This window comes from Ictalurus furcatus, chromosome 24 (genome assembly GCF_023375685.1).
Source record: "Ictalurus furcatus strain D&B chromosome 24, Billie_1.0, whole genome shotgun sequence".
Classification (NCBI taxonomy): Eukaryota; Metazoa; Chordata; class Actinopteri; order Siluriformes; family Ictaluridae; genus Ictalurus; species Ictalurus furcatus.
In genome coordinates, this window is record NC_071278.1 from 10,277,462 (window position 1) to 10,292,820 (window position 15,359).

Here is a 15,359-nt window from a genome sequence, read left to right on the forward strand (position 1 = left end):
TTAGTGGTACAGTTTTTAAATAATGTAGATCGTATTATAGCTTAATTATCATATTTTAGCTGTGCTCATGTTCGACGCACACGAAGAGGGCTTCGACTGAACACGTGTCGCGATGACGTCACATGACGCGTCTTGGCCCAAATCTGCAGTCATTCTGAAAAACTGCAAGCTCCTCATATTATGGAGATTGCTTGATTTTGCGTTCATTTCTGCGATCGCAGACTCAACAAATCTTGGAGGGATTGTGTGATGTGTGCTGTGACCACCTCTCTGTCTATTCCTCAAAATCTGTCCTTTTTTAAAAATTATTTATTTATTTATTTACTTATTTTTAAAGCGAGACATAGGTCAGGACATATTTTGCAGCTGCTGCTCATGTTTCCTATTTATGATGACAATCAGCATCATTGCTAACCACATTGTTTATAATAATATATTTATAAAAAATACCAGTTCATGCCTGTTTTTTTTTTTAATGTATATAACTATTAGTATGTTCAAAAACCGGTGCCATCGTTAAAAACGATTTAAGCTAACAATCTTACCAGCGGTTCAGTGTGACCGTGCATCTTTTTTCCCCCTTCAGCATGTAAACATTTTGACAATGTTTTTGCCTCGCACATTTCTTCACACGAATTTGATTCCCGAGCAGCCGATGACAGCACTCGGCAAGAATGCACGAGTGAAAAATCGCTGAAAGAGACAGCATGAGTGATTTTCAGGCATTCGGTAAGATCGAGCTGTGTTCGTCGGCACGTGTAAGTAGTGTGGATACTGTAACGGGGATTTTTTTTCTTTCTTTCGCTCTGTTGCATAACGTCGGACGTGGATTGTGCGTTACATGTCGTTTTCTCGATGTCGGTTTCATAAGGGTAAGGACAAGATCTGTATCTAAGAAGAGTTGCAGCCGGGATGCCAGATCAGCCGTCATACCGCCCCGACTAATGGAGCGCGACTAAGATTAATGGGTTCTTCTTGTGCAAAGATAATTAGTTGCGGTGTTCTGTGCAAATTGCTATAAAAAAAGAGGAGGGGGGAGGGTTATTTTAACTATAGTTAATAAATGAAGTTTGGGATTTGACAAGTATGACTGAACTGGTAGTCATTTTTAAGATTTGAAATCATGAAAATGTAAGGAGTAAAAACTCTAAAGTAGGTCCAACTCCAGCTTTACACAATAGTTCGCCTGAACACCAAACCAGTGTAAGGGCTGCCATGTGAGCATGGGAAGTGGGTGGATTATTAATGACGGTGCAGCCGTAGGCCTTTGTTTCAAGTCTCAGCAGATTGTTTTTCAAGCTTTGGCACTGATCATATTATGCCTGCTCCGCTCTGCCCGCACAGAAATGTGATGAATAGCTGACATTGATGTGTACTCGGTCTCGGGCGGCCTGTGAAAATATTTGAACACGCATGTTTATTCTAAAGGGCGCACCTGGCCCTTACTAATGGAGGGAAGTGGCAGCTGCGGAATTCTGCTATTTTTTACATAGAACGTGTGAAACGATCGTGCCCCTTTACGCACCTCTACCTCAGTACACTACCGCACAGATTACACGTGCGGATTGATCTCTGAAGTACACTTGACGAAAAATCCAAATATTGGCGTAAACACAGTGCTCGATTTTAAAATAAACAATCTCCATGTACATTACAGGACACTCGACTGAAATGTTTCTCATAATCTGAAGGTGTATGAGTAAATGTGTGAAATCGGTGTTGTAGACAAAAATATAATCGTGCCAAAGTATTCATTTCTTTCATTTGAAAACTAACATTTTATTTACAAAAAAAAATTTTTTTACACGGACGACTCGGAGCGAAATATTCGGAAAAGCCACCGATAAGTGTCCGGCGTCGGTGTGAACTCCTTTAATACTGTTTAAAAAGCATCTCAGGGAAATTCCTCAAGAAATCGGTCGAGAAAACGCCTAGAATACATTTCTGGAAATTCTAGGTGAAAAGGGTGTCTACTGTGAAGATGATTAAAATATTAAATTATTTAGATCTATTTTGGATTTTTAATCATAACATAATTCCCATAGTCCCATTTGTGTTACTCCAGAGATTTGATGACTTTATTATTATTATTATTATTATTATTATTATTATTATAAAATGTGGGGGTGGGGGGGATAAAAAAAAAAAGGTTTGACCGGTAGTGTATATGTTGGTGAGACTTTGCAGAGCAAGTAGTGTTTCATAATAGTAAAGCCTCACCCCTAGCAGCTGGAAGCACGTGCCTCGTCATCACATGCATCTGTGATGACGGTTTGCAGAGCTGCGTTGGAATTTGCCCCCTCTGCTTGTAATTCCAAAGGTGGACCCTTTCTTCTGGAGTTGTCAGGCAATTAAAGTCAATAATATTAGTGCAGTTGTTTGCTGACTGGTTTTATCTGCGCTGTGCGTTTGGAGAATGGTTAGTATTCAGATGTGCAGATAGTCCGATACTCACCTTTGGACTGTGTGTGCGGTGGTATGGGAGCTCCAGTGCTCTGCGATGGCCTTTTAGTTTGTATGCATGCTGTTGCCTAAATATTTTTTTATTCAGTCACGGTTTTTAAAACCTTTATATACATTTATATATAAAATATATATATATATATATATATATATATATATATATATATATATATATATATATATATATATATATATATATATATATATATATATATAATATGTGTGTGTGTGTGTGTGTGTGTATATATATATATAATATAAAATATATAATTTTTATATACAAAGGAGTTTAACATCCATTCTTATGAATGTCAGTCATGTCATTTTTGTTCTTTTGCTCTTTCCAATTTCTGCAACGGGGTGTGTCCCAAAAGTGCTTCCTCTGAGGCTACATCCACATTAATCCAAATAGAGCTGAAAACTGTGTCTTTGTTGTAAAACGCTCTCCTACGATCTACACCGTCGTTTTCAAATGTTTTCCAAAAATTGCTTGTCCACACTGTAACGTCTGAAACCGCTGTCATACTGTAAAAACGTAAGAAGCTTCGGTATGCGTCGTTTCCGTCAGGCGTTTCTGTACTTTTCCGTCTCTTTGAATCAATGCGGCGATGTCGAGGAAAAGCAGTGAGTTTATTTTAAATGGACAGATGAAGAATTGGAGTTGTTGCAGCAGGTAAACCAAGACTATAAAGTTGGAAGGGCTGGTGAAAATGTAGACTGGGAATCGAGTTGAATGAGTCACATGACTAAAAAAAAACCCCTCATCGTTGTTGAATACCTCTGTTTTCTCAGTGCAGACTACAGCACGAAAACTGCGTTTTCAAATCGATCCACTTGGGAGGGCGTTTCGGAAAAGCTGGATGGAAGGCCAAAACGCACAGAGAAATTTATCCGGATTAATGTGGACGTAGCCTGAGACACATGGACCTGCAGCAAGAACAGCAGCTCAAAAAGATGCATCACAGGGCAGCATAACACACTCTGAGGAAAGTGATATCTATCCTCTTCCACGTACACACACATCCCACCTAGAGTGCAAATCCTGAACATCCAGAGAGTTTGGGATTCGAACTCGCAATCTCCCAGCATTCCTGGGAAAACGTTTCTGTTGCACCATATAGTGATATTTTATAATTTATTTATTCTTTGATAGATTAATCACGACATGTCCTACTTAACCGTATCCACATTCAGTCTTTCAAGAAACCTCTATTTCATGCTCATACCAGGCTAATACCATAATCTGTTGTCTAGATTATGCCCCTTTTTCCTCACCCTCCTCACATTGTAGTGTTGAGAAATGGGATAACGGGCCACTCAGGGCACATTCCCCTGCATCGAGGCTATAAGTCCTGCGTTGTGGCACAAGCAAACTGAACCTCAGGAAAGGACTAGAGCAGCTGAAACTAATTATCTTGCAGATATTGTTGAGACTCTGATTTGCTTACTCACACAAGAGAAATGGAGATTAAGATGTGCCCTAAATTGGAAGACCCTTGCTTGCTTGCACTTCTCCCTCCCTTAGGCGGTATATAGAGGAACACCAAAATAAACAGGATGCTTTACACTCTGGCCCTGTTGCCAAGGGTAGACTATCTTTAATCCTCCCTTGGAATGGTGTCAGAATACCATCAACAGCATAACACTATCATGTCACCTGAAACAGGCTATAAAAAGAGAGAAAGCCTTTGAACCTCTGACTCGAAGGTTACAGCTAGGCTGTCCTTAAAGACAGCCGTGCTGCAGTATCTTAATCAGGTCCTGGATTCATTTGTTGTCTGAAATGAAAGATTTCAGGAGTTATTTCTCTGTGGCCATTCTGTTTTATCTTGTATGAACTCCAGTATTGATGTTGGAACAGTCACAGTGCTCTTTCTGGAAACAATGTATTTAGACCGTTATTTCTTAGGCTTCCTGAATGCCGCTGATTTGTCAGGACACAGTTAGGAATAGGAAGGTGTTTGCCACGTTCGTATGATTCATCAATGTGCTCGCCACCAAATCCTATGAATCCTCAGCAGACCTATCTGATGACAGGTTCAGTTTTATTTCTAGTTCCGTGGTATGTTCATTACACAAGACACAAGTGAGAGTTCTGTTTAATATTAGCGTTAATGATGCATCCATGCGATGAAATGAGAGCTGACTCCTGACCACAGTGTGTTACCGCTGCGCTTAATTCTGTCGTTCCGATTGGTTTAGCTTTATTCCTAATGCTTATGTCTACCCAAAACACTGCCTGCACTCTCCTGTAAGTGTAAACATAAGGAATTTTCCTGGCATCGCATTCAATAATCTAAATTTGGAGTGCTTATCTTTAAGTCAGACATACAAAAGTTGTGAAGTAAGCAGCTCATACGGTGGATTTGGGGAGTCACCGATTAAAATAACGGCATTTCGGTGCTTACCTGACTCGGTACTCGTTAGAGCTGTGCTGATGGTTTTATTAGATTAAAGGTCTGAGGATGCCTGAAGCCTGAGCTCCATGAGAAACCTCTCTCTCAGAACAGTCTTGAGCTTCCTTCCTTTTGCTATTTGCCACCTAATAAATGCTCTTTCAGCCTTCTGGAAACACTCCTCAGCATTGGCTGATCCCCTGACCTTGCCCATAGAAAACCTTATATCGAATGTCTTATGTCTTTCTATACAGGACACATGTCCCACGAAGTCTTCTGAATGAAGACACTTGATTTTAATATCTAGATGCCAAAACGAATCCAGTATATTCATGGAACTTGTCAATATATACAGTTTTTAAATGATGGTTATTTATTGAAGCCAAAAAGTACCAACTGGGCCTTTGTGAAAATGTATTTGCCCCCGTAATTCATAATGGGGTTCAGCTGGACTAGACGCAACCAGGCCTGATTACTGCAAAACCCTGTTCAAGCAAATCAACACTTAAATAGAACTTTTTCAACAGCATGCCAAAGTTGAAAGAAATTCCAGAAATGATGAGGAAGAATGTGATTGAAATACATCCATCTGGTACACTTTTTTTTTTCCTTCCTCCCTACAAAATGTGGCTTAGAATGATTCTAGACTTTGAAAGCCTTTGTTCAGAGATACAGAATGTTTCATGTGTGAGTGAGTGCATGACTCCAAAGGCAGAGTCATCATGGGTTTGGTGTGCGCCCAGGGCCAGGGTGTTTAGTGCCTTCTCCGCATTGCCAAGTTTCTTTATAAACAGTGCAGCGGGTCAGGGTGGTTCTTCTCTTCCTCTGCCTCAGGCCATTCTTCCCATCAGTATACACCCACGTCACCCGTACTGCCATTCCATTCAGACCGTGGCCTTGCATTTCAGAGCCCAGATTCTTCAAACAGCCATCCATTTAGAATTCAGCTGTTACAGCCAAGAAAGGATGCAGCCTCTCGGGTTATGCCACATTTGACAAAGGATTGACTTGAGCACGATGCCGCTCCCTCTTCCTCTAAGGAATGTCAATTATTTTTATCTTTTAGATGTCTTTTTTGTCCTTAGTGCCAGTAGCATTGTTGTGTCTAATCTAAAGTGCTATTTATGAAGAAAACACCATGTCTCCGTCTAGATGTTTTGCTAAGCATCCTTGTAGGAATGGTGTGTTTTTGTTTAATAACCGCATGTGTGAAGTGTGGGGTAAATAGTCCTGAGTCTTTGTTTAATCCTGAAATTCCAGAAAGTTACGTCTGCGTAAATGTACAAGTGTAAATGTGTCATTCCTAGTCATCACCTGTCAGAAGCAAGAAACATTTTCCTCATGGTTTTGTTGTCCATAATTTAGTTTAATGATTCAACCAATGTGGGTTGCTGTATTGAGTTTGATGTTGCACCGAGATAAGAGATGAAATCTTCAGTCAGTTGCTTGTTAAAAGGAAAGAAAACACTGTGGCAACAGTAATTTAGTCTGGCAATTTTTTTTTTTGATCATTTGCCTCCCAGTGCGTTATGGGGATTAAAATAAAACAACCAATGGCATTCATGAAATGTCACAGGAAACTGAAAATAACCCTCCTTTCAAAGTAGCTATAGTATAATATATAACAGTGCTTGTGCATAATGTCTCTTTCACTCTTAATCTCTCCTCATAGGTTTCCCCCACCTTCCCAGCGGTCTGTACCCTAGCCACTACCTTCCCCTGGGTCATCTTGAGCATCCTCAACTAGGCCAGCATTCACTTTTTGACTCACAAAAAGGTTTGTCTACATCAAATGGAAAACGTTGTATCTAACCTGCGCTGAAATGACTAGTGTGACTCGGTAATGGTCTCTGAGAGAGTAAGTGTTTTAGTTCGTAAGTGTTTTAGCCTTGCACAGATTGCAGAGTAAGAAGGAGCAGTTTGTTATGAGTCTATCTGCTGTCATTTTGCAAAATAACATTTGAAGTAATCTGAAATTAATATCACCATAGCAGATCAAGTAATTTAGTTTGTGTTCAAATTTAATTCCAGCAACGTTCTACAATTTCTAATGACACATGGTTGAGACCAGTAGATATATGACACAAGATTTCTGCACTAATCTGATGAATGTAATCATACCCATATCCCCCATGAAATGTTGCTTTCTGGATCATCATTTCATGTTCTTTGAAGTTTTAAGACCATGGGCTGTTTTTAACCTATAGCTGTCTGAGTTCATGGACTGTCTCAGTGACTTTCTCTGTTTCTTTCCAGAGGGGTTTTACCTTCCGAGCTCAGTACACTCCCAGTCTGCTATGGCCCGGAACCTTGTGTCCCATTTGCCCAGCCCCCTCTCCAGAGAGAAGACGCAAGAGATCCACAAGAGCTCCAAAGACTCGGGCCGGGAACTGGGAAAGGACAAGCCCTGCAAGAGTGAGCTAGGGCAATCGGTCCAGCGCAGGGAGCGGGCTAGGGAGGAGCCACGGCCCCACAGCGTGGTTGACCTCACCCAGGATGCTAAGGCTGAGGATGAGCGGCGAGTCTTTCAGCATCATTCGCCTGCTGCTGATGTCAAACCAAAATACCTGCTCCAGCCCCCGCTCAGCAACTGCAGGACCAGCAGTGGCACACCATCCAGGTACCCAGGTTCAGAAGCGGAAAGAAGGGAGCGGGTCGACGAAAATTACCAAGCCACTGTCCCCTCTTCTACTGATAAGCTAAAACGGCTTGACTCAGTGGCTACATCTTTAGGCACTTTGCACGTTAATTATGCCAGCCCCTCCTCCCTCCAGAGCAGTCCAGCATCCCTCCCACCCAGGCTGGTGTCTTCTGGTGCTTACTCTCCCCCTCACCACATGCCCCCAAGCTTGTACCCACACTGCTCTGCTGCCAAAGAGCCAGCCAGGGAACACAGAGTGACCGCTCCTACTTATGTGCCTTCTGTCGAGGTTTACGACGAGCGGAAAGGGCCCATCCAGATCGCCTCGCAAGCTCGAGACAATAATAAAACAGATAAGAGCAGGGACAGGGACATGAACAGAGCAACCCTGCAGGTGGGATGTGAGAGGACACCTGCACCCTTTCTCAGGAGTGAGTCTCCTTGTCCCAGTGAGCTCAAGAGAGCCGTTGTACGGGAAGAGGGATCCGTGATCAGGGCCAATAATTTGGCTGTAAGAAGGCCTTCTGTTTTAGATTTGGGCACAATCAAATCCAGCAACAGCCCAAATACCAAGGACTTACCGAGCGCCAAGCACACAATCAAAACGGGGCTGGAGGCAGAAAGCCGCATCCAAGAGCGTGAAATCGTTCAAAGGTCCGGACCCGCATTTTCTGGTCTGGAACCCACCACACTCCACTCTGCTGAGACCAAATGGAAGCCTTTCGAGATGGGCAACTACGCCGCTAGCCACATGGCTGCTTTGGCAGCTCAACATACTCATGGTCCCAGAGGAGAGGAAGAGGGAAAGCGCATGTACCTGGATCGGAGAGGCAGCCCAGGGAGCCTCCAGGGCGAGGAGCACAGCGAGGTATCTGCTATGCAGAGCCTTATCAAGTACAGTGGGAATTTCTCTGGCGAGGTCATGTCTAAGGATAGCCGCACCCCATTTGGGGGACTGGGTCACCTGAAGCTGGAGGCTTCTCAGCATGCGAGTGCTAAAGCTCAGCACCTGTCTGGGAAGCAGCTGAAAAGGGAGCCAGAGAGACCCGAAAGCGCTAAATCGTTCAACCGGGACGGAAGCTCCTCTCAGGGGGAGGCTGAGGTTCGGCACCCCCCAGTGGGCATCGCAGTAGCGGTGGCTCGACAGAGAGATAACAGCAGCAAGCTCGGCTCCGTGTCAGACCGAGACAGACCAATCCTGGCAGGAGGCATCAAAGGTAAGCCACTACCTTGAGTTTATTATAAGTAAAGTGTTAACTGCGAAATGCACGTCTGAAATTGAAATTGCTTAAATTAAGAGCAGCATTTGGTGATGTCTGTTTTCATGTGACGTCCTGTTTGTTTGACCGTGCCGACAAGGTCATTTTGCTCTCGGCGTGGAAGCGAAACATACATGAGGGGTGGAGCTGACGGGCTTTCATTCCTCAAGCCACTCAGCACAGAGTCCATGCCAAAGATATTGCGCAGACACTGGCCATGAGCTGCACTATCGCGTTGGCACAGAGTGCTTCCTGCTAACACATGGAGTGTGTTAAACCTTTCACTAAGACACCACCTGCCTGCTTGTATTAGAAATGTCATTTACAGGGCTGAACTAAAAGCTGTAAACAGGCACTGAATTCTAATAAGACTAAGGTTTGTTGCTAAGCAATAGAATCGGTCCAGAGAGGGAGAGAGGGAGAGAGAGAGAGAGCGAGTGAGGCAGACAGAGTGACTGAGAGAGTATGACATGGGGAGAGAGGCATTAATTTGTGTCTTGTGTGTGCAAAGGGAGTGTAGTAATAACATTAGCTATCTTTCGCAGAGGAGCTGTTTGAATTTACACAAGGGGTAAAAGCGCGTTACTCGATTAATCTGCAGTGTATTTGATGCAAACAGATAGTATGTCCGACAGGCTTTCGGTAACCTTGGAAACAGGCTGAAACCTTTCCCTTGGAGCACGATGGAGAGCCATGGGTTCTCACATCTTAGGCTGAGGAATGTGCTCTCCTTCCAGCTAGTGTCAGTCATCACAAAGATCCCATACGCTCGCACTGAATCATTTTCAGGGACGTCACGGCTGCGCTCATGCTCAAGTAAACAAGGATCTCCATGTCAATCTGCTAACATTGCTAAAGAAAGGGGAAAAAAAAGCCGCTTGTGGTTTAGTATAGATTGGAAAGTGCTGTATGTCTTGTCCATGAGAACCGCTAATCATTTGAATTTGGCATGGAATGCCCAGTCATGGTGCATCCCATTGGATACATCAAGTGCAACCTCAGTGTTTCCCCACACATAGGCGATACTTTGGCACTGTGCCCAGGTATATTGACCAGACCCCAAGTGTATTTCATCTCATTAAAAAAAAACGTGATTTATTTATTAATCCCTTCCGAGACATCAGCACATCTTGTTTCTAATTTGGCGGTGACCTGAAGACTGCTCGGGTCAGTCAGAGGTAAGAGAGAGGAGAGGGTCAGAGTGGCAGTAATGTCAACTAATGTGAGAACAGAACTGGATGGAGAGCTGGTAAACCATTCTTCATTCTGCTCGCCAGTACCTTCCAATTGTAAAGAAGTTGACAAGCTCTGCTGAGTTGGAAGTAATCTTGTATGAATTCACATTGCTAAAGGAGCTCCTGATATTCACACGCTCATTTTCTGCACACATGGCCATGGTCAATCAGGACAGCTGGCTGAAATACAGTACGATCGCTTATAAGACAGTAACATGGATTGATCTACTGTTAGTTTCCAACTATTTCCCTCTGCCAGTTCACACTATTGAGCACATAATGCATCGTGTTCTCCATTCATATGTGTAATAAACCACTTAAAAGTAGCAACTACAGCAGAATGCAACCAATAATTCAAAGCACTACATGTTTCTTATTGTCGATGACACGGTGACTCATTGAACGCTCTTTTTGGCTTCATCAGATTGTGTATAATCGAGACTAGTGCTCAAGAGGCTAGAGAGAACCTCCAGCACCTCCTCTACTGGGAGCTTAAAACATGATCTAAATTACAGTACTTACAGTTTTGTAGCCATCAGTTGTTGTTTTATTGTGTGTGTGCTTATTTATTTATTTTATTTTTTTTGCCATGATTTCATTGTGTGATATGGGTATATTTAGAATTTCACCTGTACTATATCAGGGATGGAGGCTGATATGATGTGCAGATTAACAATCTTTTAAATGATACAATCAGACACGATGTTTTTCCACAGAGATCACTGATTTACGGAATCTGGATCAGTCATATGTCCAGGAATTGTATGCAACATTGTAGGTTTAACAAAGTTATATAAAACACCTTGATAAATTTGCAGTACATGCAGAAATAGTATATGTATTTATAACTTGACTGTATTAATTATATGTGGAGAAACCGATCTGTAGGGAACACCGAACCTCAAGGACGTTTCTCGGCTTGTGTGTTTTTTGACCCCCTACGCACTCCTTATCCCAAGACTAGGGGAAAGGTAGTAAATAAGGTCATTTTGTAACACATAAAGTGCCCAGATGGATGAAGTGATGGTCAGATATGTCTTTGTCAAAAGCCAGAATGAGCTCATCAGTGCTGTTGGTTCTATATTGGCTCACTCTGTGCTGGCTCTGCTTCACAGGCCCAGGCCAAGAGGAAGAGGAACAAGGACAAGAGCGAACACGTCATCACGATGGCCGGCTCCTGCCTGGGCGTTTGGAACACGAGCAAGAGAAGGCATTGAGGTAAAATGTGAAATCTTTTTTTAAAAAAAAATAAATAAATACAAAAACTCTGGAATGTGTGTTCGGTTTCATGTTTTACAGACAATAAATGTAATAATCTGATGACATTTTAGTAGATAAAAAAACAAAAGCTAAACGAAAAATCGATAATCACATTAGCCTTTGGTCATTGTTGTTGAAGGACCGATGTGCAGAGCAGAGGTGAGTGTTGTAGTAAAATATTAGGTTGATGTGGGCATTTTATTACTTCTCTGGCATTTTATTCACTTTGTTCCTTCTGTTTATACTCTCTGGTTCTGCCCTTTTTGAATTTGTGACCCAGACATTTCCACCTGGGCTTTTTGACACGGAGTGAGTAATGCGTTGAAGGGCATGGTTTTGGTTTTCCTCTCGGTGAGAGAGGGGAAATTTGAGAGCAGAATGTCTGTACGTAAATATGATACTGTTGTTTTAATGGCTGTATAGATATGTGGTAATTGCTGCTCAGATGGTATTTTGCTATTTTTGGAAGGCTCATTAAAGGCCAACTACTGACAGGCAAATGTGCTTTTAGTCCCTTTTACACACTGTGTTATCATGCGTTTTCAGCAATCTGACCATGCTGAAATTTGGCCACGTTATAAAACACGTGTAAAACATTGCAGTCTGGATACAATTGGCTCGACCATATCGTCTCTGCAGGTTGACCGGCATGCACTGTTTTCAGCTATATTACTGATGTAAACTCTGTCTATATCGGTCCGTACAGGATTTCACTGAGTTTTTTTTGTGATTGTTATGGCCTAAAATGCTTGATTTGATGGCTTTTTTTTTCCCTCAAAATTTGTGATGCAACTTGCGGAGTTTTTTGTGCTTTTTTTTTTTGCGTTAAACTACTTGAATTGGCGTAATTGCAATTCCACGAAATTGTTTTGCAGTGATGTTTGTTTGTGGTAAATGACACACGAGTCGAAGAGGGCTTTGGCTGAACGCATGTTGTGATGACCTGACGTGACCAAATCTGGTCAATTGCTTGATTTTGCGTTCATTTCAGCAATCACAAAATCACGAAATCCTGGAAGGATTGATATATGGTGTGTTCACATGAGGCTAGTATTACTAACTATTAAAAATGTGTACTAGCTTATGTTGTAGTGTAAAGGAATTTCTAGAGATCAGTGAACAAACTAAGCTGCAGTTATGGTTTATACAGGGATATAAATACCAGCTGTAAAAGCAGGCATGAAGCTGAATTCGTAGATTAGATAAATAGATCTAGATTGGGGTCAGTAGGTTCTACATTGCAGGCTTTGCTAATGCATGACAAGGAATTGTCATGAACTATATTTTCTTTCTCAAAAAAGACTGCCTGTCTATACTAGTAATGCACCGAAAGGAAAATTCTGGGCCGAAACTGAAAATTTAGGATGGACTAAAACCGCAAATGAATTTTTTTTAAAACCCATTTTAAAATATATATATATATATTTTTTTTGTATAATTTATGAATTTAATGAATCTGAATTGAAAAACTAAACAATGATCACACTTATTGAAGTTATCACACTAAAACAAAAACACTATTAAAAATATATTATTCGTCATTCATTTCTGTAACAATCAAATTTAACAGATTTTTTTTTTTATCCAGTTATCCAAATAATGTAACGTTAACTGTTATGCAAAACAGCAGTCAAGTAATGAACTTAGCAGCTCTAGGCTAGCATCTTGCAAATACAAAAAGTTTAAATAGGCTACACGGTCATTTTAATGAAAACAACAGACAAAACACAGAATGGCAGAGGGCCTCTATTCTGTTGTTGTTGTTGTTGTTTTGCTGTACTCTGAATACTGAACAGGATGTGGTGTATCAAACCTGTCAAACGCTGCAGATGGCAAATTTGATGTCCTTATCAAAAACTTTTGAAGTATTTCCAAACCGCTGACGTGATCGGCCTTTGCCGGGTAGCGCCGTGATAACTGTCTGCTAGATCGAGAGTGAAATCCGAGCACTGAGGGGCGGAGCCAGTGATAGCGGCATATATTTTCGCCTCACATATCCGTTTTTTTTCCCCTCTTTTGGCCGAAAATTTTCGGCTGCCAAAATTTCGGTGCATCCCTAGTCTGTACTGAACGCTGAAAGATTGGACTGGAGTTCGTTAATTAAAAACATTTCATGACTGAAATGCATGATTTTTATTGCACAGGTCTGCGAACACTTCTGCTCAGACCTGCTCCTTTGATTTCACTTAAGCCTTTTTAAAATTGTTCTTGGTCTCCGTCTCAGGATAGCAGTCTTTTATAGTGTAGATGGATTTATGGGTATATTTTCCACCTTATGAGAGAAATTTTTTTCCCCCAAAGTGCTGCAGTCATTTAGAGTGGCCAAAAAAAAAAGCCAGTCTCCCCCCACTGTGGAAATGTGGTGCTTATTAAAAGCCAAAAAAAAAAAACAATCCTGGATTTTTCGGCATGATTCTGCACACAGCATTTAATGTAGGAACAGTCACAACACTCAGGTGGTGTCTTAGTCATAGAGAGAAGCATAGCTCTGAGTCAGCACTGCTCTGAGCATGTTAAGGGCTTAATGGATATTTTACAGTTGAGCTCACCCTGAGAACTAGACCATAAACATTTGTAGTGGTCTTCCAGCTATTGTATGTCTTAAAGTGGATGTCTTATGTTTATTTTTTTAGAGAGAGTAAGGACTTGGCAGATTACTCTCAGCTGCATCCTCCCTTGGTGTCTGTAAGTGGCCTGAACCCAAACCTGATGGTGACCACCGGAGGTTCTCCCCTGGCGGGGGCGGGTCGCTGGCCTCCTGACCCCACCTCCCATCTGACTTCCAACCCCTGGCTGCCTCGCCCCGGACCCTCCACTATGTGGCTGTCTGGTTCTCCATATGGTACTTGTTCAGCTCACATAACTTATAGACTATGCAAGATGTAGCAAAACACGTAGAGATTATTGGTAAAGGTTCTCAGACTTTTTTTGACCAGTCGGGTCACTGGTCAAAAACTGTGGATTATTTACGAAACCACAAGTGTACAAGAAATTTTGTGAGAATTTTGAGCCCTTAAAATTACCCCATTTTAAGGGCTCGAAATGCTCGCAAAAATTTCTTGTACGCTTGTGGTTTAGGAAATATATCTTAATAAAAATTTCTGTAAATCTTAGACTTGGGAGTTGTGACCTCAAGGTTGAGAACCTATCATGTGCCTGTATTTTTTTTCTTGAAGTGGATTGAGTCTGTTGTGAACACTGTAAAACCGTGATGTTGGCATTTTTCCTCATGTTGATTTGGTTGATCTCTCAGTCTCTGCTGGCCTGCCAAGCAGCTCAGGCCTTTTTGTCTGGGCCAAGAGAAAACATTCTCAGAAACCTGGCCAAATCCTACCAGTGCTTTTTCCAAAAATAACAGCAAACACCACAGTCTCTGTGAAGATTGGTGCAAGTCACATTTCTGTCTAGACTTTACTGGAACAGCGCCAGTGTTCATAAAGCAAGTGGCAGCAGTTGGATGGCAGTCTGTGCTGAAAACTCTGAGGTGATGCTATTGAGGGAATGGTGGCTCTCAGATGGCTAAGAGCGTTCATGATGCCTCCAGTGAGCCAGAGTAAATAAACAGTCAACCCCATCTTGCACGTAGTACGCCGCCGTAATCCAACATCGTATCTCTTGTGCAGGATTGGGGGCACCCTCTCTTCACCAGCCCCTGCCTCCAGGTTACCCCCCCACCTTACCTGGGTCCATCCCTCAAGCCTACCAGTTTGCCCGGGACCCACAGACAGGACAACTGGTCGTCATTCCCACCGAACACCTTCCACACTACAGTAGGTTCTCCATCTTCCTGCTAGCTTTTGGTCTTATTTTGGTCAAATTGTCGTCTTATGCATATACACACATAGAGTTTGGTGAAATATTATGCTTTCTGTACTGTTGTGAAAAGTATATAGCATTACAGGGACACAAGATTATGTCAAGTATAGTGTGTTCAGTATAGATGTGATGTACACTATGGCCAAAAGTTTGTGGACGCCTGACTCTCACACCCATATGTGCTTGTTGAACATCCCATTCCAGATTTATTCCCCCATTTGCTATTATAATGCGCTCCACTCTTCTGGGAAGGCTTTCCACTAGATTTTGGAGCCTGGCTGTGGGGATT

The 15,359-nt window shown here is 42.2% G+C and overlaps 1 protein-coding gene across 2 annotated transcripts in view; it reads left to right on the forward strand.

The window, feature by feature from the left end:
* tnrc18 (trinucleotide repeat containing 18) overlaps window positions 1-15,359 on the forward strand; it is a 67,637-nt gene that overhangs the window by 25,572 nt on the left and 26,706 nt on the right. For both annotated transcript variants that reach the window (XM_053612349.1, XM_053612351.1), the window contains exons 4-8: window positions 6,532-6,636; window positions 7,116-8,717; window positions 11,110-11,212; window positions 13,888-14,096; window positions 14,878-15,024. In XM_053612349.1, coding sequence (XP_053468324.1) covers window positions 6,532-6,636; window positions 7,116-8,717; window positions 11,110-11,212; window positions 13,888-14,096; window positions 14,878-15,024 — 2,166 coding nt within the window. The remainder of the gene's footprint in view (window positions 1-6,531; window positions 6,637-7,115; window positions 8,718-11,109; window positions 11,213-13,887; window positions 14,097-14,877; window positions 15,025-15,359) is intronic.